The 25388-nt window shown below is 40.2% G+C and overlaps 2 protein-coding genes across 13 annotated transcripts in view; one reads left to right on the forward strand and one right to left on the reverse strand.

Moving 5' to 3' along the window:
* CRYZL1 (crystallin zeta like 1) overlaps window positions 1-20224 on the reverse strand; it is a 40239-nt gene extending 20015 nt beyond the window's left edge. The window contains exons 1-8 of one of the 7 annotated variants that reach the window (XM_032220229.1): window positions 20018-20224; window positions 18797-18865; window positions 14278-14355; window positions 12373-12445; window positions 10234-10278; window positions 9180-9248; window positions 7428-7561; window positions 3-114 (exon numbers count right to left, since the gene is read on the reverse strand). In XM_032220229.1, coding sequence (XP_032076120.1) covers window positions 3-114; window positions 7428-7561; window positions 9180-9248; window positions 10234-10278; window positions 12373-12445; window positions 14278-14355; window positions 18797-18859 — 574 coding nt within the window. In that variant the 5' untranslated portion in view covers window positions 18860-18865; window positions 20018-20224. The other 6 variants (XM_032220233.1, XM_032220231.1, XM_032220230.1 and 3 more) reach the window with 6 other exon arrangements.
* Window positions 20225-20830: 606 nt separating this feature from the next.
* ITSN1 (intersectin 1) overlaps window positions 20831-25388 on the forward strand; it is a 98249-nt gene continuing 93691 nt past the window's right edge. For all 6 annotated transcript variants that reach the window (XM_032219613.1, XM_032219615.1, XM_032219614.1 and 3 more), the window contains exon 1: window positions 20831-20919. The gene's annotated coding sequence lies outside the window, so the exon portion shown is untranslated. The remainder of the gene's footprint in view (window positions 20920-25388) is intronic.

Genomic DNA, 25388 nt, shown 5'->3' on the forward strand with positions numbered 1-25388 from the left:
ACCTACAGAAGGAACAGTCCTCTCAAGACGTTGTTTGTCTTCAAGATTATACACAGTAGAAATCACCTTTGCTCCTCTGTGTTGCGCTAACTGAATAGCTATTGTACCAAATGACTGCAGAAAAACAAAACGGCTATGTACATTTATTTATACATCTATATCTAGCTGTAACAGAGCCTATTAGAAAACAAAAACTTTCCAATCCTACATTCACAGTGTAAAAGAGCTCCTAGCTCTATCTGGAACATCAGAAACCTTGAAATTTGTACTTTTCTTCATTTTTAGCAACATAAAAAGAGCATAAAAAATGTCTTGAGAAAAATGACCGTTGTCTTACCTGAACGGTCCTTCTATGGGTGCTGCGAAGGAAATCCAATCATGGGTTAACTTAGCCCTTTAGCCTTGAGACTGAGTATGTAAATTTCTAAACCACGCCTCCTCTGGCTGGACTTCCTTCCTTTCCTCAGTTCTCGCACGAAGTCCGCTGAAGAGCAAGTATGTCAATGTCAATCAAGCCGCCGGCAATTCTGGCACTAAAGCAGTCAAGTCCAGTCAGAGATAAGAAAGTCACAGAGTCACAATCAAGGTGGAGCCCTGGCCAGCCGAAACTGCGGGCGGGTTTGGAATCCCTTCGCAGCACCCATAGAAGGACCGTTCAGGTAAGACAACGGTCATTCTCCTGTGTGCTGCTCCGGGAATCCAATCATGGGATATGCCAAAGCAATTAATTCCCAGGGTGGGAGCTAGGCTGGTCAGGCTCCTCCGCAGAAGGAAGGACCCTTTGCAACACTCTCCGCCCAAAGGACGCCTCAGCCGAGGCATAGACATCAATCTTGTAGTGTCGAATAAAGGGTGAGGGCGACGCCCAGGTGGCCGCCCTGCAAATTTCCTCTACAGACGCTTGCGTAGCCCAGGCCGCTGTGGTGGCCGCACTCCTGGTCGAGTGAGGGGTGATCCGCTTGGGAACCAGCCATGAATGACTGTCATATGCCAACGCAATAGACGCCTTCAACCATCGGCCGATGGTATGGGAAGAAACCTTTTGACCCATTGACGAAGGCTGGAAGGAAACGAACAGTGCTTCCGACCTTCTGAACGACGCCGTGCGCTTCACATAGCGGCGAAGAGCCCTGCGAACATCCAGATGGTGCCACTGGCGTTCCTGCGGATGAGAGGGGTGAGGGCAAAAGTCCGGCAGGACGAGTTCCTGAGTCCTGTGAAATAGCGAATTTATCTTAGGGAGGAAGGTCAGGTCCAAACGAAGCACCACCCTGTTCGGATGGAAGATGCAAAGATCCACGCGAATTGAAAGCGCTGCTAGCTCCGACACTCTCCTGGCCGATGTGATAGCCACTAGAAAGGCTGTCTTGAGCGTCAACAACCGGAGGCTGATGGAGTGGATAGGTTCAAAGGGAGCAGCTGTGAGAGCTCTGAGAACCAAAGTCAAGTCCCACGTGGGATAACGGTGTACGGTTGGCGGTCGTAAGTTGGAAGCACCCTTCAAAAAGGTTCGGACCCGCGAGTGCTGAGATAAGGAGCGGCCTTGACCTCCCCCGATCACCGTTGACAAGGCTGTGACCTGGCGGCGAAGTGTGTTCGGTGCCAGCCCTTTGTTGAGGCCGGATTGTAAGAAGTCCAAAACTTGGGGCACCGAAGCCTTGATGGGATCGACCCCGGTGCGACGGCACCATCGACAGAAGGCCTGCAAGGTGGCCTCATAAATACGGGTAGTCGACGGGTGACGGGCCGCTTGAATGGTGGAAATGACTTCGTCAGAATAGTGAAGGGCCGCTAGAATAGCCCGCTCACGTGCCACACGGCATACACGGTTCGGGTGTATGAGAGCCCCCTGGTTGAGCTGAATCCGGTCGTCCGGAATCCTCCAAGGACGTGAAATGGACAGATGGATGAGGTCTGTGTACCAGGGTCGTCTGGGCCACATTGGGGCGACCAGCAGTACTTCCGCCTGCTCTGTCAAGATCTTCTGAATGACCGACGGAAGGATCGGGAGAGGAGGAAAGGCATAAAGGAGGCCGGCCGGCCACGGACTGCGTAGAGCGTCTACCCCCTCCGCCCCCAGGGTCTGGTATCTGGAGTAAAAGCGGGGAAGTTGCGCGTTGTGCGGGTGTGCAAACAGATCCACCTCGGGATGGCCGAAATGGCGAGAGAGTTCCTGGAAGAGAATGGGGTGGAGTTGCCACTCCCCTTGATCCACAGTTGCCCTGCTCAGCCAATCCGCCTGTGTGTTGGCCTCGCCCGAGATGTGTTCCGCCCGAATCGATGAGAGTCTGGGCTCCACCCAATGGAATAACTTTTCCGCTTCCAGCATCAGAGCCCTGGACTGTGTGCCCCCTTGGCGATTGATGTGAGCCTTGGAGGCCACATTGTCGGTCAAGATCAACACATGGTTGCAAGATACAATGTCCCGAAACTCCAGGAGGGCTAGACGGATGGCTCGCAGCTCCAGCCAGTTTATGCTGTTCGTCAGCTCCTGATCCGACCAGCGACCTTGAGCCACCCTGTTCAGGGCGTGGGCTCCCCATCCAAATAAGCTGGCGTCTGTCGTGACCTGAACGTGGTCCGGCTCCTTGAAAGGGCATCCTCAGAGAAGCCTGGAGGACATCCACCAATGCAGGGACCGTCGGGCTCTGCTCGGAAGCCGCACCTTGATTTGGGAATGACTGGTATGCGCTCTCTGGAAAGGCAGCAGAAACCACCGGAGTGGGCGAGCATGGAACCTGGCCCAGGGGACCACGCCGATGCAGGAGATCATCTTCCCCAGCAGCTTGGACAATGACAACAGTGGTACTCGCCTCTGAGACAGCACATGATGCGCCAGGTGGTATATGCTCTGCCTCCTCTCTGGAGACAGGAAAACTTCGCACGTCACCGAGTTGATGGTGGTCCCCAGATGAAGTAGGGACGTGGTCGGCCACAAGTGGCTCTTGGGCAAGTTGAGGATGAACCCATGATTGCGCAATGAGGCCATCGTGACCTGCAGGTCTCGCAGGGCCTGGTCCCGAGAGGGCGACAGCACCAGCACGTCGTCTAAATAACAATTTATGCGTATTGGAATTGAGCGAAGGGAGGCTGCTAGTACTGCCAAGAGCTTGGTGAATGTGCGCGGGGCCGAGGAAAGGCCAAATGGTAAGGCCCGGTATTGATAATGGCGGCCGTTGAAGTGAAACCACAGGAACTTCCGATGCGCCGGATGAATGGGCACATGGAGGTACGCTTCTTTGATGTCTATTGAAGTCATCATGTCGCCTTGGCGGATGGAAGCCAATATGCTCTTTAGAGACTGCATTTTGAATTTTTGGTATTTGATATAATGATTGAGCTGTTTCAAATCTAGGATTGCCCTCCATCCCCCGGAGTTCTTTGGTATTAGAAACAAGATGGAATAGAACCCTAGGCCTTCCTGCCCTGTGGGTACTTGTTCTATGGCCCTGATGGTAAGAAGATGGTGTATTTCGGCGTCCATAAGGCGCCGCTTCGATGGGCATCTGGGCACGGGGCACCTGATGAACCTTCTTGGGGGGATGGACAGAAATTCTAGAGTGAGACCCAAGCTCACCACCTGAAGGGCCCAGGCGTCCGATGTGAGCTCCGCCCACTGATGAGCGAAGGCCAAAAGACGCCCTCCTATGGGCCCTACTTCCTGCGAGTCACCGGAACCTTCGAAAGGACCGGTTGCCCGATCCCCGGAAAGACCTCCTATTCTGCGCCTGACCCTGCTGGCGACCCCTGTCTCTGGCTCCAGCGCGGTCCTGGCCACGATCCTGAGCCTGGGAAAACCCCCTGGTGTAATTGGGGACATAGGGAGCGGGAGTGAACCCCGAGTCCCCGGACCGAAAGGGCTGCCGCCTATTGTAAGGCTGCTGCCTCCTATTAATACGAGCACTGGTAGAGGGAAGGACCTTGCGTTTATCCCGAGTCTCAATGAGAATGGGATCCAGCACTGAACCGAACAAGGCTCCGCCCTTGAAGGGCGTAGATGCTAGGCGCCACTTGGATTTGACATCAGCTTGCCAATGACGAAGCCAGAGCGAGCATCGAGAGGCCACATTAGAAACTATGGCCCGGGATGCAAATTTAGCCGCGCTAAGGGTGGCATCTGCAGAAAATTCCAGAGCCGCCATCAGCTTGGTGATATCCTGATGAAGGCGCATTTCCTCCGGGTCCAGTCTATCCTGCAGTTGCCTAAGCCAGACTAAGGAAGTCCTATTAAAAAAGGAAGCTGCAGTAGCGGAGCGTAAGTCCCAAGCTGCAGCCTGATGGGTCTTGCGGATGACCGTCTCGGCCTTGCGGTCCTCAGCCTTTAATCCTTCTGAAATCTCAGAAGGAATTAACGCTGGTGAAGCAAGAGCAGCAATGGGGGCGTCCACAGTGGGAAACTGGAGGAGACTTTCCAACTCTGGGGAAGACGTGTATAACTTCCTATCCCCTGACCCAGGAGGATTAACTGCAGTCGGTTGGTCCCATTGCTTCTGGATCAAATCAAGAAAAAGCTTGGGAGAAGGAATAACATCCTGCAAAGCCACCTGCTCAGCAAAGAGACGCTCGGTGGCATCCAGACCTACAGCAGCACTTTCCTTAGAAGCCGCCTCCCCCATGTGGGTGGTGGTCTTGGCCTTGTACAGTAAGGATTTAAAAAGAGCATGCCTGAATAGCCCGGGGGCAGTAGGCTGATCCCTAGGGAGGCCTTCGTCATCGGAAAATTCCCTATCCAGTATTTCACCTTCCTCCACTAAGGCAGACTCTGCACTGAAAACCGAGGGTAAAGGCGAAGGAGGAGCCGTTTGCATAATGGAAGAATCCCCTTGCGATGCCTGAAGAACTAGGCCTGAGTGGGCCGCAACAGGCCTGGAGGCCTGGGATCTACGCAATAACTCTGCATCCACCCCTTTAGAAATAGCCTCGGAGATCATGAAATATAAATCAGGAGGAAGGCCCAAATCCTGGCCCTCCAGAGGCCTGAGGCCTGCAGCTGTGGGCGTGAATGTGGCAGAAGGCCCAGCACGAGGAGGTGAACGAAGAGAGGCCCCACTAGCTTCTGAAATAATTGGGGGGGAACGAGGCCAATACCCCCGCCTCAGGAAGGGGAGCTTGGGGAAGCTGAATATCAGGAGACCAACCCTGCTCAGTAACACGCACCGGAGAGACGTTTTGTTGAATCAGAACCGGGGGTGGACAAATGGGGGCCCCAGATGCTTTTGGGGGAACCTTGGCCTTGTCTTTGCGCTTATGCGACTTGTCCCGGGGAGCGGATGAGGCTCGAGGCCTACTGCTGGAGGCCCTGGTTGCGGCCCTGCCGGGTCTAGGGCTAGTCCCCCCTTCGTCAGGGGAACGGGGCTCAGAAATTGGCTCCACAGTACTTTTACCTACTGATTGATCGGCCATGGTATGAATTTGAAAGAGCTCAATCACTGAAACAAAGGAATCCAATTGTGCTCCTCTCGCCAAGAACGCCACGTGAAAGCAGAGACAAAGAGAGAAACGACCTCCTCCCTGAGTCAGCAGCCTCGAGTGAGGGAAAAGGGAGGGGCGGTAGCAGTGCGCAGACTCAGCACGCGAAGAAAATCTGCTTTCTCATCCTGGACATTATCACGCATGCGTGAAATCGCTCCCAAATATGGCGATCGGCAGCAAGGGCACGAAATTCAAATGCAAACGGCAGGGAGAAATCCCAACGGCCGATCCATGCAACCCTCCGGCAGCCGCTCTAGCGAGAGGACGAGGGAGGGAGGCAGAGAGAGGAGGAGAATAGCTCCGTCAGGCCACAGCCTCGGATCCGACCGCGCCCGCAGGGGGGTGCTATCCGGCATGGGAAAGGCGGCGCTGGGAGACTCAGCATCCCTACGCGCCGAAACAAGGGGAGGACAGACAGAGAAGCCGTTTGTAAATGGCAAGATCGTCTTACGCTCCGGCTGCAGAAACCCGATATCCTTACAAGGGAAGCAGCAAAGGAGAGGAATCGGCTGGTAGAAACTGCCGCTTTACCTCCAATCAGAAAGAATCCACAGCAAAGTACCAAAAGTAAATCCATTAATATATGCAATAATCCTGAGAAATTGTCAATTAGTCAAGAGAGAATTGAAATAGGTCTTGTAGGCTTGGACTGAGTAAAGAGAACTGAGGAAAGGAAGGAAGTCCAGCCAGAGGAGGCGTGGTTTAGAAATTTACATACTCAGTCTCAAGGCTAAAGGGCTAAGTTAAACCATGATTGGATTCCCGGAGCAGCACACAGGAGAATTAACCTGTTTATACATGATACATCCAAGGCTACAACATCCCAGAGAATTAATTAGTCTCTGCATGACATGCCAGCAAAGAAAGCCTTATCCAGAACCTAGTTCCATTGTTCCAAAAATTCAGTTACAATCTTTTTTCTTATATTACTCATTGGTTTTAGTCCTGTATTCTGGGACAGCACAGAACAAGCCTTCTCTGTCTTTTAAACATGTCAGCTCTTCAATATTTAAAAAAGCACTAGAATGATTTCAGTTTTACCTTCTCTAAAGTAAATATACCCTGTTCCTTCAACTTTTATCCACTGGAATAATTTTTCTTAGCCATGAACATTTTCATTACTTTCCATTGCATCTATTCCAATTTGCTACATTTTTCTTAAGGTACAAGATCCTGACTTTTGAGACTTTTAAAATTTTAATTTATTTAAACAAATTTTATGGCTGGCCAATTCATAGTGATGGTAGCTAACTGTCAACCAATATAAAAAAGATCATGCCTTTTCACCGGGTGCCATACTATGGACCCATGCCATTCATACTTCTCTCCATCCATGTACAAGCACAAGCACATGCACACACACACACAGATGCAAATAAGATGAAATTATTGCTTTTCCATGCTTTTGAAACTCGTGGTTCTGTTAATGTAGCCACAAAAAATTATTATCAGGTGACACTTGTGATTTATTATAATTCAAAAATCTACTTGGTAAGCTGAATTACTATACCCCATTGCAATGCTATATTTCATTTTTTGCATTTATGTCTATTTCATTTTATTAATTTCAGCCATGTTTCCTATTTTATTATTTGCCCAATTTTTGATACATACACATTTTCCCATATTTTGCTTGACTGAGATGCAAGCGTAAGAAATATAATGTTATAGAAATTAGTGGAATTTAATTTTCTGTGAAAAAAGCATGTCATATTTCATTGGAATTTACAGAATCACCCCATAATAGCCCTCCCCCTAACAAATAAATATCAATAGCATATTCCCTCCCCTCCATTTAAGTAACACAGACTAAGGTGATCATTTGGAAAAAAGAACAAGAATAATTCCAGTTGTGTGAACAGAAGGCTGCTTTAGCAACATTAAATTTAACCCACTGAATGTTTGATTCTAATAGTTTTCAGAATACTTAAATTCAGTGGCATTTTTATACATACACTTGCACCATCCATTATCAACACGTTTTTTCCATCAGAAACATAGGACAGATAATGTAGAGCTGTATATGCACGAAGACCGTCACAAATGGTCCCAGCTGATTCCATCCAGGAGATTTTTTCAGGTTTGCGAACTATTTCACAAGGAAGAAAGTTTGGTGATAGACTTTATAGCAGTGTTGAAGCATACAGATGGTCCTTGACTGACAACCATTTGTTTAGTGATCATTCAAAGTTACAATGGCAGTGAAAAAAGTGACTTATGATCATTTCCCACACTTATGACAGTTGCAGCATCCCCATGGTCACAGGATCAAAATTTGGATGCTTGGCAATTAGCATATATTTATGTCAATTGCAGTTTCCAAGGATCATGTGATCACCTTTTGTGACCTTCTGACAAGCAAAATCAATGGGGAACCGAGATCCAGTTAACAACTGTGACAAGAAAGGTCGCAAAATGAGATGAAACTGTCTTAATAACTGTCTTGCTAAGCATTGGAAATTCTGATCTCAGTTGTGGTTGTAAGTCGAGGGCTACTTGTATATTAATTTAAACAAAACAACTGAAATGAAACATTCAAATTGCTATGCCTATGAAATCATTATCACACAAAAGTATTCAACATCCTCCCTTTTCCATTTGTTTCTCTATTAACAAATCTGATATATTGATTTTAGTTGATCAACTACCAGATATTTTTGAGAATAATGTTGATTTGACAATGATGTCAAGACATGAACATTTGAAAAAAGTCAAAAGTAGTTGAGTCAATTGTTTCGTAGAATAACAATTTGTATTGTTATTGGCTAACTTGTTTTGAGTGCTAGGTTAGCTTTCAAATACATATATTAAGAAACTATATACTTTAACATTGGAAATCTAGAAGTTACATTCAAAATTTAATATGAAATTTGTCCGAAGATGTTCCAAACCAGTTTCAAAATTATAGAAATACAAGAGCAAACTGAAATCCAGATACTATACAAACCTATACATGCCATATGATTATATAAGACTTCATATTTTCCTGTAAATTCTATATATTTACAGTATATGATTTACAATATGTACACACTTACAAATCTCTAAACATAGCTCCAAAATGAAATCCAAACATTTCCCTATTTCAAAGCAAATGGGGCACATTTTCCAACCGCAGAATAAATTTTACAACTGAAATTTTACGTGTTTTGCTTTGCAATGTGGAAGATTTCCAAATATGCTTTTCTACAATATACTAAAGTCACCATGGCTGAGTTCACTGTATACACCAGTTCATGTAATAGTAACTTTAATTCCAGACCCAACTCAATGTTCTATTTCCACCCCTTATGATTTTTTGGGGGTGGGGTGGGGGGTGGGATTTGGCTATTTTCCTTCTTATTAGTTAGTAAATGCTTCCAAAAGAAACCAAGAACATCTTAGAATAACATATTAAAAAATGGAGCTTTTAAATCCAGGATAAAGTGCTTGTTTTTACACTTTCAGGGTTAGTCAGAAGGAAGAGTGAGTGAAGTAATAAGAGAAGTTTACCAGAAACAAATGAGTCAGCTTTTGTAGTTTCTGTTTAAAGAGAATAATAACTAATACTACTATTATTTAGAAAAAGTCAAATGATAATGTTTGATATAAGATAACATTTTCATATTAAGCAAGTCTTATTATTCACAAATTGAACAATTTTTGAATACTTTAGGCAGGTACATTTCAAAAACAGTAATGTATTACTATGTTTTCTATCTACATACCTAAATAATGCTCATGAACCAGAATCTCTTCACACAATCCAGATTCTTCTGAATCCAATGGTAAAATACCTATGAAAACAGGATTTCCTCCAGCTTAAGACAAGAGTACAATCAGCTGAACAACATCCAAGCACAATAATTGATCTGCAAATCTTTGAATTCCATGTAATGCACCTGAATATGAATAGCCGAGAAGTTTACTGTAATTTGTCCTTGATGTAGACATAAATAATCTGAATGAAAAATCCCCCCTTCATTGTTCTTTCTTGAATAATCATGTTCTGTAAAGTAACACATTAAAATAAATGTACAAAATAGATATATAGCTGGACCAACGTGAGGATATTTTGAAGAAAGTGTTGAAATTTAAACTGAATTATAATCTTAATCACTTAATTTATAACAATTTATAAAACTATGTATTGCTGGTATTTGGCACTGGATAAATTATCAAATGTGTGGTGGAATTTCAAATATTAGTTGGAATTGTACTCAGAGAACGTATTTTTCATCTTTGGTGGACATATAAGAAAGCTAGAAAATGCTGGGATCAAATATGTATTTGATTCAGAAGATTTTAAAAGTAAATGTACAATTGAAACCAAAGGTTTTTCTTTTTAGGTTTACAGATAGAAAGATCTTATGGAATTTTGTTTTTATGTAAAAGGAGGGAAGAATACAGGGAAGATAAGAGGTCACCAATGAGATATATCATGCTGATAGTTACTAAGGACAGGATCACACAGAGAGTCTTGGATTACATTCTGGGTCCAAAACAAAACGTTTTATTTCATATGCATGCCTATTCAGATATAATGGCATTGAGAATGGTCCATTCAAGGAGGATTAGAAAAAATCCTGTCAATATATTCATTAAATATTAACCATCCAAAAGGATTAAAATTTTCCTAGAAGAAATTATAGTTTTCAATGCCAACAAAGTTAAGCAATGGGCTATTTGAAAATACATAAACAGGAAGCTCCAAAATAACAGATTTGTTTTAACTGGTAAATTTTTACAATTAAAATGTTTTAGTTAATTAGATAAACTTACCTACTACCTCATCTTGAATCTTAAAGGAAGACACTTTATTTCCAACTGGAAAAAAGGAAATAAAGGAACAATAAAACACATAAAAGAACTATAGCACTTAAAATAACGTTATTGTTAATAATAATTTATTATAAAGTCTTCTAATACAATATGTGATCCACAACTTGATAACTACTGTATTTTTTGGAATATAAGATGCACCTTTTTTCCTCAAAAAAGAGGCTAAAAATCTGGGTGCGTCTTATACACCGAATACCACATTTTTTTGCCTTCCGAAGCCCTGCCCCTTCACCAAAATGGCTGTGCATACCCTTATGGAGGCTTTCAGATAGCTCCTGGGGGCTGGGGAGGGCAGAAATGAGCACTGGCTTTTTTTGGCTCCCCCCAGCCCCCAGCAGCACTCTATAAGCCTCCATTAAGGCTATGCATGCAATTTTTAAAACAAAAAACAGGCCCGTTTTTGCCCCCCCCCTCCAGGAGCACTCTGCAAGCCCCTGCAAGGTCATTCATGCCTTTTGGGGGCGGGGGAATGGGCCAGTTTTGGTGAAAATGGGGTGTTTTAGGGGGGGTTTGCAGAGTGCAAAAACTTTTTTTTCCTTTTGGAAAGCTCTTTAACTGATTGATGAGAATTACATTGATCAAGTGCTGTGCCTGCAGAAACACCTACCTATCTACTGTATTTCTCTCTATCTCTATTTCTCTCTCTCTATTCCTCTATCTACCTACCTACCTACCTACCTACCTACTGTATTTCTCTCTATTTCTCTCTTTGTATCCCTTTATCTACCTACCTACCTAACTACTCTCTCTCTCTACCTACCTACTATTTTTCTCTCTCTCTCTATTTCTCTCTCTCTATCCCTCTACATACCTACCCTCTTCCTACCTACCTACTGTATTTCTCTCTCTCTCTCCCTTTATCTACCTACCTACCTACTCTCTCTCTCTCTCGCTATTTCTCTCTCTCTATTCCTCTACCTACCTACCTACCTACCTACCTACCTACCTACCTACCTACCTACCTACCTACTGTATTTCTCTCTATTTCTCTCTCTATATCCCTTTATCTACCTACCTACCTAACTACTCTCTCTCTCTACCTACTGTATCTCTCTTTCTCTCTCCCTTTATTTACCTACCTATCTAACTACTCTCTCTCCCCCTACCTACCTACTATATTTCTCTCTCTTTCTCTCCCTGTCTATCCCTATCTACCTAACTACTTTTTTTAAAAAATGCCTCTTCAAAACCTTGGTGTGTCTTATACTCCGGTGCATCTTATACTCCGAAAAATACGGTATAGTTAGTTTTAAAATTTTCTGAGAAGGGCAAGGAAAAAAGTTTCTTTGAAATAGAATTTAATAGAAGACTGAAAAGGAAAGCAAGTCTGGACATTACATTCCCAAGAATAAAAACAAATACATGAAGGGGGAAAAAGATTATTAAATTTACATATCCATTTCATATATAGCTTCAAAACAAACACAGATCAATCAATAACATGCAAGCAATAAACAAAATAAATTCAGTTAATGAAGATAATGTATCTTAATGCAAGTTGGGTGTTTCTGTAGATTAAATAATAATTGGCACAAATGTTTTAAATTAAATTTCCTAACACCCTCACTCAACTTCATTAGGTGAACTTATCATGGCAAACTATCACATGGCTTCTTTAAATTTTGGCCTAATATGTTGTATAAACATGTTATTGTCATTTATAAAATAATGGCTTATGTATGCATAATTGTGGCAACTACTGTCTCCATTGCAGCATTAATGCAAACTTTTATACAGGACCAGTAAAAATGCATTTTAAGAGACTCGTAAATAAAATGATCCTGCACTTTAATCCTGATAAGCCTTTAGCATTCACATTTGCTAAAAGCAAAATACCTCTTAGTTGGCATACATTTTTTTTATTTTAGAGGTGTGGCGGAGAATCTGCAGTCCTTTAAATATTGCAGAATTACAACTTCTAGTAGCCGAGAAGCCGTAATTCCGTTTAATTCTGGATTGTTGTAGGTTCTTAGAGAGTAATAGGATCTGTAAGAGGATTACTGAACCTAGGGTCGGGTAATTTTAATACAGGAGTACATCAATGTTTTATAGAAATACTATGCAAATTAGTATACTTACTTTCCAACACAACACCAGCAATTTCCCTTCCAACAGGTAGAACTTTCTTCTCTTTTTTTATTTCTGATAAAAACTAATTACAATAACACAATGTCTATTGTCAAGATTAATACATCTGCACAGGAAGTAATAAAATACTAATATGGATTCCTGCTAATAAAAAGGAGACCCTGATTATTTGAAAAAAGAAAAAAGAGTCTACAGCTGCAATAAAATGCATTTTGTCCAGAAAGCAAATATTGAGCGTGAAGAAATTCTTCTTAAGTTATGCACCAAACTATAAGTCTAGCATTCTTGAAACTATAAACTTAGTATCAAAGTTTAGTTTTCATAATGATTACATTCCAGAACCAATTTAATTTTGTAAATTGTAAACACTTGAAAGTTTGACTAAAATAGCAATAGCACATAAGACATATACCACTTCACAGTGCTTTACAACCCTCTCTAAGCAATTTAGAGAGTCAGCATATTGCCCCCAACAATCTGGGTCTTCGTTTTACCAACCATGGAAGGCTGAAAGGCTGAAACAACCTTGAGCCAGTCAGACTCAAACAGCCAAGCTGCTTGCAGTCAGCAGTCAGCAAAATTAGCCTGCAATACTGCATGCTAACCACTGTCTCACCATAAAAGTATGTAATACATATACATTTTCAATTTTATCATGTTTAAAAGGAAGCTGCATAAGTTTAGAAGTACTTTATTTGTAATTATTTATAAGATTTCTATTTTATATTTTAATTATTAAAATAAGTATCAAAGCATAAAATATCTAGCTTTTTATATGGAACATATACTTTTGAATGCATAATATTGTAAGTTGTAGCTCTACTTCTATGTACATACTGCCAATCGAACTAACGGGACAAAATAATGTACCCAAAAGAGTGCTTAATTTATGTAAGGCAACACTCACATAAACCTGTATTAGTACCAATGCAGGTGTAATGGTAATCATGTGAAAGTCTGAAGTAACATATATGTGGTAAGTGAATCAATTATCTTGTGTACAACAGACCATTGCAAAGATCTTGCCTATTCACTATTATGACAGAGAAGCTAATCATTTGAGCCTTAGGATACAATGTTATTTTTCTTTCTTAATGTAACATTTTATATATTTGACAAAGTAAAAGTTTGCCTGAAGGACCATTTTGTCTCAATTATATCAACTCATCTCACCAGTCAGGCAGGAAGAACATGTTATGGACTCTGTGGTTAAAGAATTCTGACCGGAGGGGGTCTAGGAGAGTCTTTTTGCTGTCACCCTTACCTTATGGAACATTCTGCCCCCGGATGTGAGGTTAGCCCCCCCCCCCTCCTGTCACTTTCTGGAAGAGCATTGCAGACTCTCTCAACTGGCAGGGGATCCAAGAACGATATAAAACCGCTGGGGATAATTGATGGTTTGAAGGCACTATCTTCGACTTTTGTTATTTTTTGTAAGGATCTTATAATTATGGTTTTTTTTTTTTACTTGTAAACCACTCATAGTCACTTAGAGAGTAAGATAGATAGCATAGAAATTTGATTAACAAGTAAATAAATTTAAAAACTCAGATCAATTTATCTATTAGGAAACAAAGTGAAGGATTAAAATTAACTATATGCTTACAAATAATCTTATGTTTCAAGCTTTGTAGTGAGCTGAGTTTGCTATAAAATAGTATGTCTAGAACTGGTTTGTGATTCATATATGAATTTATAAAATACAGATAAGATGGTCAAGATATTGAACTTTCTTGCATAAATGTGCATGAAAGTTTATTCACAGAAAAAATTCATAATCATTTGACAAATATATGTGTGTATGTGTGTATGTGTGTGTGTGTGTGTGTGTGTGTATGTATGTATGTGTGTATGTATGTATGTATGTATGTATGTATGTATATATAATAAAAATACCTTTTTATCAATCCAGCTAAGAGCACAGGCTTTAACTTGCACTTTCACATGGTGGTCACTCACAATAGGAAGGCTATCCTAGGAGAAAGCACAGGCACAATTGCTCATATATTTTTAGAAAGCAAATTCAATACAGAGAGTCCTTGACTTACAACAGTTCTTTTAGTGACCATTCAAAGTTACAATAGCATTGAAAAAAATGACTTATGACCCTTTTTCACACTTATAATTGTTGAGGCATTCCCATGGTCACATGATCAAAATTCAGACACTTGACAACTGACTCATATTTATGACACTTGCAGTGTACTATGATCATGTGATCCCCTTTTGCAAATTTCTGACAAACAAAGACAATGGGGAAGCCAGATTCATTTAACAACCATGTTACTAACTTAATGAATGCAATGACTCACTTAACAACTGTGGCAAGAAAAGTGGTAAAATGGGGCAAACTCACTTAACAAATGTTTCACTTAGCAATAAATTTTGGGCTCAAGACCATAAATTATGGTCGTAAGTTGAGGACTACCTGTAGCTTCATTAAGAAATAAATAACTGTCAAGAACATACAGTATTTCAGAGAAATAGCATTGGCACATTAGGACAATCAAGGTTACTCATTGAAACTTTCTTTGAAATTTTGATGCTATGCAACTGAAGGCTTATACAGGTAGTCTTCAAGTTATGGCTGGTCATTTAATGACCGCCTGGAGTTATGATAGCCTTGGAAAGAGTGCTTTGTGGCCTGTAAAGCACTTTGCCACCTAAAACAACCCCCTCCAGTGCTAAGTGATAGCAGTCTATGTGCTTGGCAATCAGTTTGCACTTACAACCAATGGTCAAGCACCCTATGATCATGTTATCACCATTTACAAAATCTTCTGCCAGTTTCCCCAGAAAGTCAACGGGAAGAACAAGGAATATTGTAAGGTGCTGCTGTGGAGCTGAGATTTCCTCCCAGCAGGCAGCTCTTTGGGTGGGGGGGACACTCTTCAAAGGACTACAGGAATTGAGCTCAATTCCCAAAGATCTGAGCTCCATTACTGCAGCCCTTCGAATAAGTTTCTTTCCATAAACAGAGAGGAGGGGAACTTCTCCGAAGGACTATAGAAACAGAGGTCAGATCCTGAAGATCAAGGCTCCAATACTGCAGCCCTTTGAAGGACTTCTCCACGTGGAGGGAAGATGAACTCTTTCGGTGGGCTGCAGGAATGAACCTGGGATCTTCAGGATCTGTGCACCTCATTGGAGTTTGTCTACTTTCCAGTGTGAAAGGGAACTGCTCCAGTCAGGAAAGAGGCAGGATGGAGAAACAGGATGGAGAAACAGGATGGAGAAACAGAGCTCACATCCTGAATATCCCAGCTGTGTTTCTGCAGTTTTGAAGCAATTCCCTTCCACAGACAGAGGGGAGCTGAAAGCTCTTTTGTCTCTCTGCTTAACAACTTGACAGATTGCTTAACAACTGCAACTGCGAATGCCAGAATTCTGTTCATTGAGCGAAGGAATCATTTCCCTCAATGATCAAGATTCCGGTCCCAATTGTAGTTGTTAAGTTAGGACTACCTGTACTGCTGAATAAATATTTAAAATGTAATCCAAGCAGTGTTAGGAACAGCAATGAAAAGAGAAATGCAGAGTTACATTACATGCAAAGATTTGTAACAAATTCGAGCAGAATATTAGGTTTCAAAAGGCAACCGGGGGAGGAGAGGAATATTAATTGAAGCAAAGAGGCAACAGCAAGCAGGGATGCTTAATCTATTCCAATCTGTCACTTTATTTTATTCTATAATCTGTAAGGCGCTTTTCTTCATGTAGAGAAAATACAATAGTGAAAAGTAATTATAATTTTGGAACAACAAAATAGAGAATTGAACAGCAATGTTATAAAAACAAAGTGGAAAATTGAAACATCTCTCACTTTTACCCCTTCCATCTGCTTTCCCACAAATAATCAACTGTGGCACATATTTCCCAGAAACATTTAATCCTGTTCTAAGAAAAAATATGGTAAACTGCAAATCTAATGATATGCAGATATTTTATAAAACTGTACTATAAAACATTATAGGCAAAACAATTGTAAAATAAATAACAATATATGTAAAATCATTTTCATATAATTATTTGCCAACAATGCTTTCCACAACTGCCTTAGGACACCATTTATAAAAGTGGTATTTTAATAAAACTGGCTGAAATGCAGTAGATTCAGCATAGTAACACATCATTTATGCCTAATATAAGAGGGCTTGTATCATGTTGAAATAGTTTATTCAATGTGTTTTGGAAATAGCTTCTTTCCTTTGCTGTGCTCAGCAAAGATTTAAAATTATGCCAAAGATAAATGCATTGTGACTTCAATATTACTAAGCAATTCCTGCTAAAATGCAAGACTGACTTCCTTGAATTCATGTGGTTACACTGTTTCTTCACTATTTTAGATAATTTTTTTTAAAATGGAAAGTGATAAATTTTGCTGACAGATGTACTTCTTTTCCTGTGCTGTGAAGAACAAACTGCTGGATCTAGAGGTTTCTACTTTAAAAATACAAATTATTACATAACTTTAAGAGCAATAAGTCTAGGCTTGGTTCTTAATGGCTAAACCATAGTTTGAATTGTGCTACATGCTTTCATGTTTCTTCCTATCATAATATAGTTCTATTCCCTCTCCTGAGTTCAAACAATCCAATATGCCATTAAATCTGTATTAACTATAGTTTATACAAGGAGTTCCTAATCTTGGCAACTTTAAGACCGGTGGACCTCAACTCCCAGAATTCCCCAGGCCCCAGCATGTATCTTAAAGTTGTCAAGACCGGGAACCCCAGGTTTACACAATTATACTCCACCAGAATATTTGGAAATCTGTTCCAAATTTTGATTCTTTGCCTGCTTCCTTTCAGGAAATAAAGGCCTTTTGACTGAAAATGGATTAAAATAAATGGAACTTACATACACACAGATCACAAAATCAGTTAATAATAACATGATATAATATATATAAAAAAGGCCTGTGATCATGCTTAATCTATTTTGCTATTAAGAAAGCAAAATTCTACAACCTACAATTTAGCTTTTATTTAGTTACTGTGAGAGTTATTCTTGGATCTTTATTCACCAAATATACAGTCTATATCTCCCTAAATATACAATTCTGTCCAAAGAGCATAAAGAGGTATTAGGAGCCAATTTTTAATAACTCAGACAAAATTACAATAGAGTAAAATATGAGTCTGTGATTTGATAGTTTCATCCTTTTAAGGGTGAAACATTTCTGCATTGATGATTTTTTGAAATTTAGGAAATAAATTAGAAAGCAAAGCTGATGGCAAGATATCAAACTTCAATAGCATTAAACCCCTATTAAATGTATTATTTATAGGTGAGCCAAAGTGTGTTGAAACATAAACAACATTTTATTCTAACCTGTCCTGTGTGTTAGAACATACTATATTCGGTTTGTAATTCTCCATTGGGAATTTGTTGCCTGAGAAATAAGTAACATTTTCTTGTCCCAAGCTCATCAGCAGCTCAGGTAAAAATTCCAATTTTTGTAATTTGTCCTCTATTTGTTGTTTCCATGAAGAAGAAAAAAATGTCTGTAAGAATAGGATGCATCAGATCTTGAGCTTGAAAATTAAAATTTATTTGATATTTAAACACAAATAATTAGACACAATTGTTTCAATTTTAGGAGCTCTGCCTCTAAACATGGGCAATATTGTTTCATTTATCTTAGAAATAGATTTTTCTGGTTTGTAATAGTTGATGCCTGGGTTTAGTTGGGTTTTGTCTGGGACTTGTGTCAATGTCTTGGTTTCAAAAAGTTTCATTGCAACTGGTACACTTGCTTCTGAACTCTTCTGAACATCCAAAGCCACCTAGGCAGTGTAAGCTTGTCTCTTCTCCAAATACTGCAGTAATAAGCCCAGATTCTTAACAAATGGAACATTGCTGCATATTATGCTCCTCGAGACTCAAAGTCCATTTTTTAACACAAATGCATGACCTTTATTTTCTTATAGTTAATATGTAATAAGTGTTACTTATAGAAATAGGTGCGTTCCCATATGGTCAACTAGTATCTGCAATAATATTGCAGTATTATATGCATATAAAGCAGTATACTGTAAGTATATGTGTCTATATCCCAGTTTTGAGGAAATAACCTACCACCACACTGCTGTAAAACTTGAATAATAACAGGTACAAAATGCATCCTTATTTATCCTTTTACTAGTTGGTGTTGAATTGGAGAGCTGGCTGCTATGTATATCTCATTTTCAGGATAATATTCTTGTGAAGTGCAGTACGGTAACTCTATTGATTGGAGATGCCTTAAGCGTATGACTTAAAATTAAAATCAAAGGGCTGCTTAAGATCAAACAGAGCAAAAAGGCATGATTTAGGTGGCTAGATATACTGTTCAATTTAACCCTGGGAAAATATCAGTCCCTGATTGAATACAGAACTCTGAATAGATGGATAAGATAGCAATGTAACTCACCTTTTCCAGGAAGATGAACTCTCTTTCTTTTTCAGAATTCTGCTGCCAATATAAGCCTTTCATAGTGATCTTTAAAATTCAGAGAAGAAAATAAAGTATCGTTGCTCTAAAACTCAGATGTTAGAAAACCTTCAGGTCAGATACAGTAATCCTAAACAATTTCTATCTAAATATTTGGTAAGTTTTGGTAAATTTAAAGTTTTACCCAAAAAGTGTGTAGATGTTAATCTATACTTTACATATGAAGGTAAAAGAGGTGGTATTTCTGTATTATTTCCCATTCCAAAACTGATGCCAAATTGTTATGTGATATCGGTTAGGTTGAATGACATGCTCACAAGAAGTATGCTACCTCCTCATTGGACTCCAATTTGTGATGCTATTTATTTTATTTATTAAATTTGTATAGCCGTCCCTCTCTCCAAAAGCAACTATTATAAAAATGCATCTGTGATTAGTTTATGATTCAATGTGCTGCACAATACATCCAACATGGTAAATTTATGGTTGCCTATTGTGCAAATACAAACAATTTGATTCATTCAGAAAACTATTAACTATGCATCAGTGTTATTCCTTTCAAAATGGTAATAATAAGCAACATAGCACTGGATCCAAAGTGCATTTTCTTTACAATTGGAATAAAATTAGCAGTATTTTTCTTCCTAATTAATAGTATAGGTTTGAATAAATTTATTTATTTACAGATTAATCCATTGTGTGGATGCAACTTTTCATTGGGCCAATGAGAAAATATTTATGTGAGTTTATGTGAGTCCCCTTGGGGAAAAAGGCGGCATAGAAATATAATAAATTCAATTCAATTCAATTTAGGATTACTATACAAAACCACCATTCAGCGTCTGAATGTATACATTACTCTTTGCTGAATCAAACGGTAATACTAAACCATGATTTACAAATAATAAAACCTGAATTCACATAATATACCAGATCAAACCTAAACAATCATATTGTAAGCTAAGGGTCAATCATTTATGTTACAGTTTAGCGTAATATGTGAATTCCTATTAGCTAAAGATATTTTTTCCTCTAATTTTTGAGAAGGAACCCACGCCTTAACAGATTTGGCTTATCTGTGATTACGAGAGGGTTACGGGTTAATCTGCATCGCAACATTCACTCCCTGCCGTTCACACGTCTAGCACCCCTCACCCACGCGAGAAAAAGAGTCCGCAACTATCTCGCCAAGCCCATTACCTCTTTGAGGCCCCCCTTTTATTCTCGCGGGAGCGGAAACGTCGATCGCCAAATCCTACAAATAAGGGTTCCCTGAAAAGGCAACTGTTAATTGGCCAACCCGACTGTCACTCAAAGTAGAGGCGGGACCGTAGGGCAAGAATCTTCGATTCAGATGTATCTTGAGCGTTTCCCGACTCTTTGAGTTTCTGAATTAAAATGACTACATTTCCCGGTTACTCTGGCGAATCATCTGATTTCAGTTCTCAGCGCCCCTCCAATTGCTGAAGGGTGGAAAAGTCGGAGTGGACACGTGAAAATCCGAGTGCTTTGGTTTGAATGGTGTTCGAGGTTATGTGTACTTTTTTTCTGATAGAAAAAGAAGTTCTAATGACCTTCCCTGGGCTGGCACTTCAGCTCTATATACCTTTTCCTTATATCATTTCCACATTCACTACGGCTACCGTTTTGTAACCGTAACGAACGATACGTGCAAACTCGAAAGTCCCTCAGGCATCATATAAATCGGCGCTTACAGCGATCAATTGGGCGGCCTTTCCGCCTTTCCTACTGGTGGAAGGGAGTGTCCGTCATTTGGAAGAGGGGCGGGATCGCTGCGTGAAGGAAAACTCGGTTGGCTGCCCGGGGATTGGTCTCTCTCCGCGTTGCGCAGTAATACAGCGGGCGTGTGAGAGGGAGAAGAAGCCGGGAGGGCAGGTCTCTTTCCCCCTCCCCCTCCTTTCTCCCCGAGACGGCGGTGACTCTAAAGAGGCGGCGGCGGTTAAAGCAGCAGCGGCGGGAGGAGGAGGAGCGGGCGCGGGAGGGACGGGAATGGTGCGTTTGGCAGAGGCAATGGCCCAGCCGTCTCCTCTCCGCCCTGGCCGAGATTGTGAGGAGGACACCCGAGACCGATAGATAATGAGGTAACGGCAGGGAGTGGAAGGGAGTCGGGCTGTGGGAAAGGGCTGATTTGGCGGGGAGAGCGCAGGGGTCAATCGGGGGAGGTGAGCGCAGGCGCTTGGAGGAGGAGGAGGAGGGCACCCAGCCCCTTCCCCAAGGCTTTGCTACGGGTCCTTCCCAGAGCTGCGAAGGTTGGGGCCGCAGACGGCGTCCCCTTCTGCCTTCTATGTGTCCGGGGCTGTTTCCCCCCTCCCGATGGTTTCCAGATTCTCGCCTTCTGCCTCGTCCTCTTTCCTCCTAGCCCCGCTCTTTCTTCATCGCATCAGCCCCCTTGGTTTGCGTGATCCTGGTCCGTGGACAGTGACCTCTATCGCGCATCGGGAGCTCTTCGCTGGTGGCCGTGATTGCTTTTATTTATTTATTTATGTATGTATGTATTTATTTATTTATTTATGACTAGGGACGATGCGGGCGCGGGTCCCGCTGGGTGAACCTTTTTTGACTCCCTAGTGGGAGGAGGCGGAATAGATGGAAGGAGCCGGAGCCAAAGGGTGTGCTGGAAAGACGGGCCCTGTTCTCTGTGCATGGCTGGTGGCCAGTTCGGACAAGCGAGTGCCCTGCCTCGTCTGTGAAAGGGTGTCAACGCCTCTCTTGCGTGGCTTTATGAATCAGCTTGTTTGTACTGTATCGGTTCTGATCAACTCCCTGGAAGATTATATAGTAACGCAGACAAATAACTGGATAATCCTCTGCTGGATAATCCATGAACTGTTGTCCCTGGCAGCCATGGCTCATTGAGAGGAATCTCATTTACATTAGGCTCTGACATTTTCTGGCAAAACAAATACTAGTAAAAAAACCTTTACATCTTTGCATCTGCCTGGCTTGCACTGTCTGGTACTGACCCTCCCCGCCCCAGCCTGTGTCCAAGAAAGTTACATCCCCCCCCCACTCTAGTGAAAATGCTTCCAACACATTTTGTGGCCAGCTTTGATTTAGATGACTGTTATTAAAAATGAAAAATCCCAGATAACTACTTGAATGGTAATATCCAATGAATGAAAGGCACTGCAGTGTATCTTGTGCTCAATAGTATAGTTCAAAAGTTAGAAGATGAAATGTCAGCGTTTATGAGGAGGGTAAATAACTATGGCATGATTTAACATAGGGATGCAGAACATCTTGTTGCCTCTAGTTTTAAGAATTATCTGTTTCTTCAGGAATCTAACTACTGTTTTCTTAGAACAGACAGAAAACATGGCATCTGCTGCATTAGGAATTAAGTCAGTTTCCTTTATGTGTTAAGTTATTGTTTCTAATTTTTTTCAAAATGATCCTCCAGGGATGTTTATATCTTTTATAAACATCTTATTTCTTATATCGTTAATTGAGTGGAAACTAGATAGTGTAGCATACAGAAATTAGATTGTAATGATTAGGCAAGCAAATCGGTCTGCTCCAAAAATGGAGTTTGAGAGGCAGAATCTGGCAACTTTCAAAAGTACAAAAAGTTACAAACAGGCAATAAAAAAAAACCCATTAAACTGCATATAAAGTAACAACATAGAAAAATTAGCCAGTAGGAAAGCTTAAATGTATTTCAGCTAAAGTTTCAACCAACTTGCCAGAAGGTGAAAATAAATAATTAAATGCTGTATCATATATTAAAATAAAACGGAAAAATATTAAGTTTGAGCATAAAAAAATAAAACTTAGAGCAAATACAAAAAGTCGCTGATAGTTTTAAATGGAAATGGAAACAATTCTTGAATATGTAATTCTAGACTATGCACTTGAAGGCTAAAATACTGTTACATCTAGCAATTGTCTTTTAAATTTGAGTGAGTTTTATAAAGATTTATTGCAGAACATAGTTATCCTTTCTCAAGCAGAAGCCCAAAGTATGTGTTGAACAAACTTTGTTCAGCTGAATCAGCATTTTTATCCTTGTTGGCTGAAATCAATGGTGCTTATAGTCTGAAATATTTACAGATTCAGATTAGGACATTCTTATTTTGCCCCCTTCTTTAGTCTGTTTAGGATTTTAAACATTGCACCCTGCATTTTAAATAGCCCTTTAAATTGAATCCATGCTGCCTAGCTGGTAAAATTAGCAAAATCTACTCCATTCACTGAGTTTCGACTATTTTATTGAATATATATTTTGCCTTTCCAACCACAGCTACTCTCCATAGTTGTTAATAGAATATGAATACAAAATCCAGTAAATTACAAAGAAGCCAATAAGGTAAATTTAAACCAACCTCAAATATTGTAGGAAGTTTTTCATAAGGCAGAGTCTGAAAACCCAGGCAGAATGATATTAAATTCAGCTTTTCAAATAATATGGATTTCATATATTTCATATTTCAAAGTTTTATATTTCATTACAAAACTTTTATATAGTTGGTATTTCAAATAAGGTCAAATTATGTAAAGTTTTATGACTATCTTCTTGAATTGTGCCTGGAAATAGAAACATAGAAAATTAGCAGCAGAAAAAGACCTTTTGGTCCATTGAGATTGCCCTTTGAGGTTTTTTGTTTTCTTTTTAATTTATGTATTTATTATTTTCAATTGTTATTTTTATTTTATTTTTTGTCAGATTACCTTGCATTGATAATGCTGATATATGAGTAACTTGCTAACAAAAACTAGCCCTGATTAGTAATTTGAACTCCTTTCAAAAGTAGCTCCGTTCATGTTAAAATGTGAGAGTTTGGACTAGGGTATTTATTTTTTAAAATAAATCAATCAGTCCCTCTTTACTTATTAATTTATGGGATAACAAAAACTTTAGGACTGATTTCTAAACAACTTTTTGCTTTTCTGCTTTATATGAATTACAAATTATGTTTTTTTAAGCATTATTAGTATTATTGTGAGATTATTTTTAAAATCCTTCTAGACATACTGGACTTCTACAAGAGAACAGTATAGAAAGTACAGAAAATTACATATAGGTATAGAAAAATTAAAATTTGGGGCAGTCATATGGTTTTTAGTTGTGTTTTTAGCATATTTATTGGAAAGATTGTAAGCCTCTCGAAGTCTTCTTGGAGATGAGTGGCCTTAACAAATACAGTAAATAAAAATAAAATAAATACTCTTGTCAAGTTAAACTTGAATTGTGAACCCTACTATATGATTTTGTTGAGAGCATATCAAAGTGTTTTTAGATTTCTTTGCTTACATTTTTCAACTTTCCAGCCTAGCTTGCAGCTCTGGTGGTCCCTTTCAAATACTACCAGGCTTGATTCAGCTTGGTTTGAAAGTCCTGACATAATCAATCTGTTCTGCCAACTGAGATGTTACCGAGTACAGTTTTATTTTAGCTAGATCTGTGCTTGGGGAAAAAGGGAAGAAAACACAAGTATGAGATATCTGCTCCTCTTCTGGGTCAAATTTGCCTTTGCCCTATTATGCTGAGCCTCCAAAATGCAAAGGATACTTCCTTTTGGGCCTTGGTTTTCTGTTGCCTGCAAAAGCCAAAGTCTGTCTCCTTCCAGTTTTGCTGTTGCAGAATAACTGATAGTTACAGTTATTGCCATATTTATCCTAAACACAACAATTCTCTGGTTGCTTGCAGGAAAATTAGATAAAAAAATAATAAAGGTTGTCAAAAATTTGGAGCCGTGTTCAACCTCTTTACTTTATGAACCTTGAATTGCAAGTTTTAGCAAAAAAGCTTCCCTTTCTCCCATGCTACACATTTGTGAAATGTGTTTTTTTTTACTTGTTGGAAGTAATATTCTAAAAAAGGAGAAGACCAGGAGAAAATCTATAAACGCGTAGTAATTAAATCTATCAATAATACTCCTAAAGCCATTTATTTAATGACTGTACAAAGTTATGATTATGTTGAAAAAAGTGACTTTTGACCGGTACTCTTACTTATAACCATCAGAGTGTCTCCATGGTCATGTGATCACAATTTGGATGCTTGGCAAGGGCATATATTTACAATTGTTGCAGTGTCCCAGAATTGCATGATTGCCATTTGCAACCTTCCCAGCCACTTAACAACAAGAAAAGTCAGTGCAGGAAGTTGGATTCACGTAAGGAGCTCAATAGAAAAGGTTGTAAAATTGGGCACAGTTACTTGATTAAATGACTGTATTGCTTAGTGACAGAAGTTCTGGTTCCCATTGTGTTCATAAGTAGAGGACTACCTGTAGTTATTAAGTAAAATTCTAGGGAATGAATGAATGAACTAATTAATATCAATGTCATGAGAGGGCTGACGATTCTAATGGCTCTAAATGTGATGCTGTAATAGAGTCATATTTGCAGGAAGAATTTAAATAGGGATTTAAAGCTAAGAGAGCAATCTGCAACAAGAGTGAGAACAAGTGAAGCATGAGGAAATTCATTTCACCTAGGAGAGAAGGCAAGACACAGTAAATCATGCCTGGAAGAAGGTAGTGAGAAACCACTTGGATATTGTTGCCAATAAAACCGTACAGTATGTACAAGGCTGTAACATTTAGGT

The sequence above is a fragment of the Thamnophis elegans genome, chromosome 6, assembly GCF_009769535.1.
Source record: "Thamnophis elegans isolate rThaEle1 chromosome 6, rThaEle1.pri, whole genome shotgun sequence".
Classification (NCBI taxonomy): domain Eukaryota; kingdom Metazoa; phylum Chordata; class Lepidosauria; order Squamata; family Colubridae; genus Thamnophis; species Thamnophis elegans.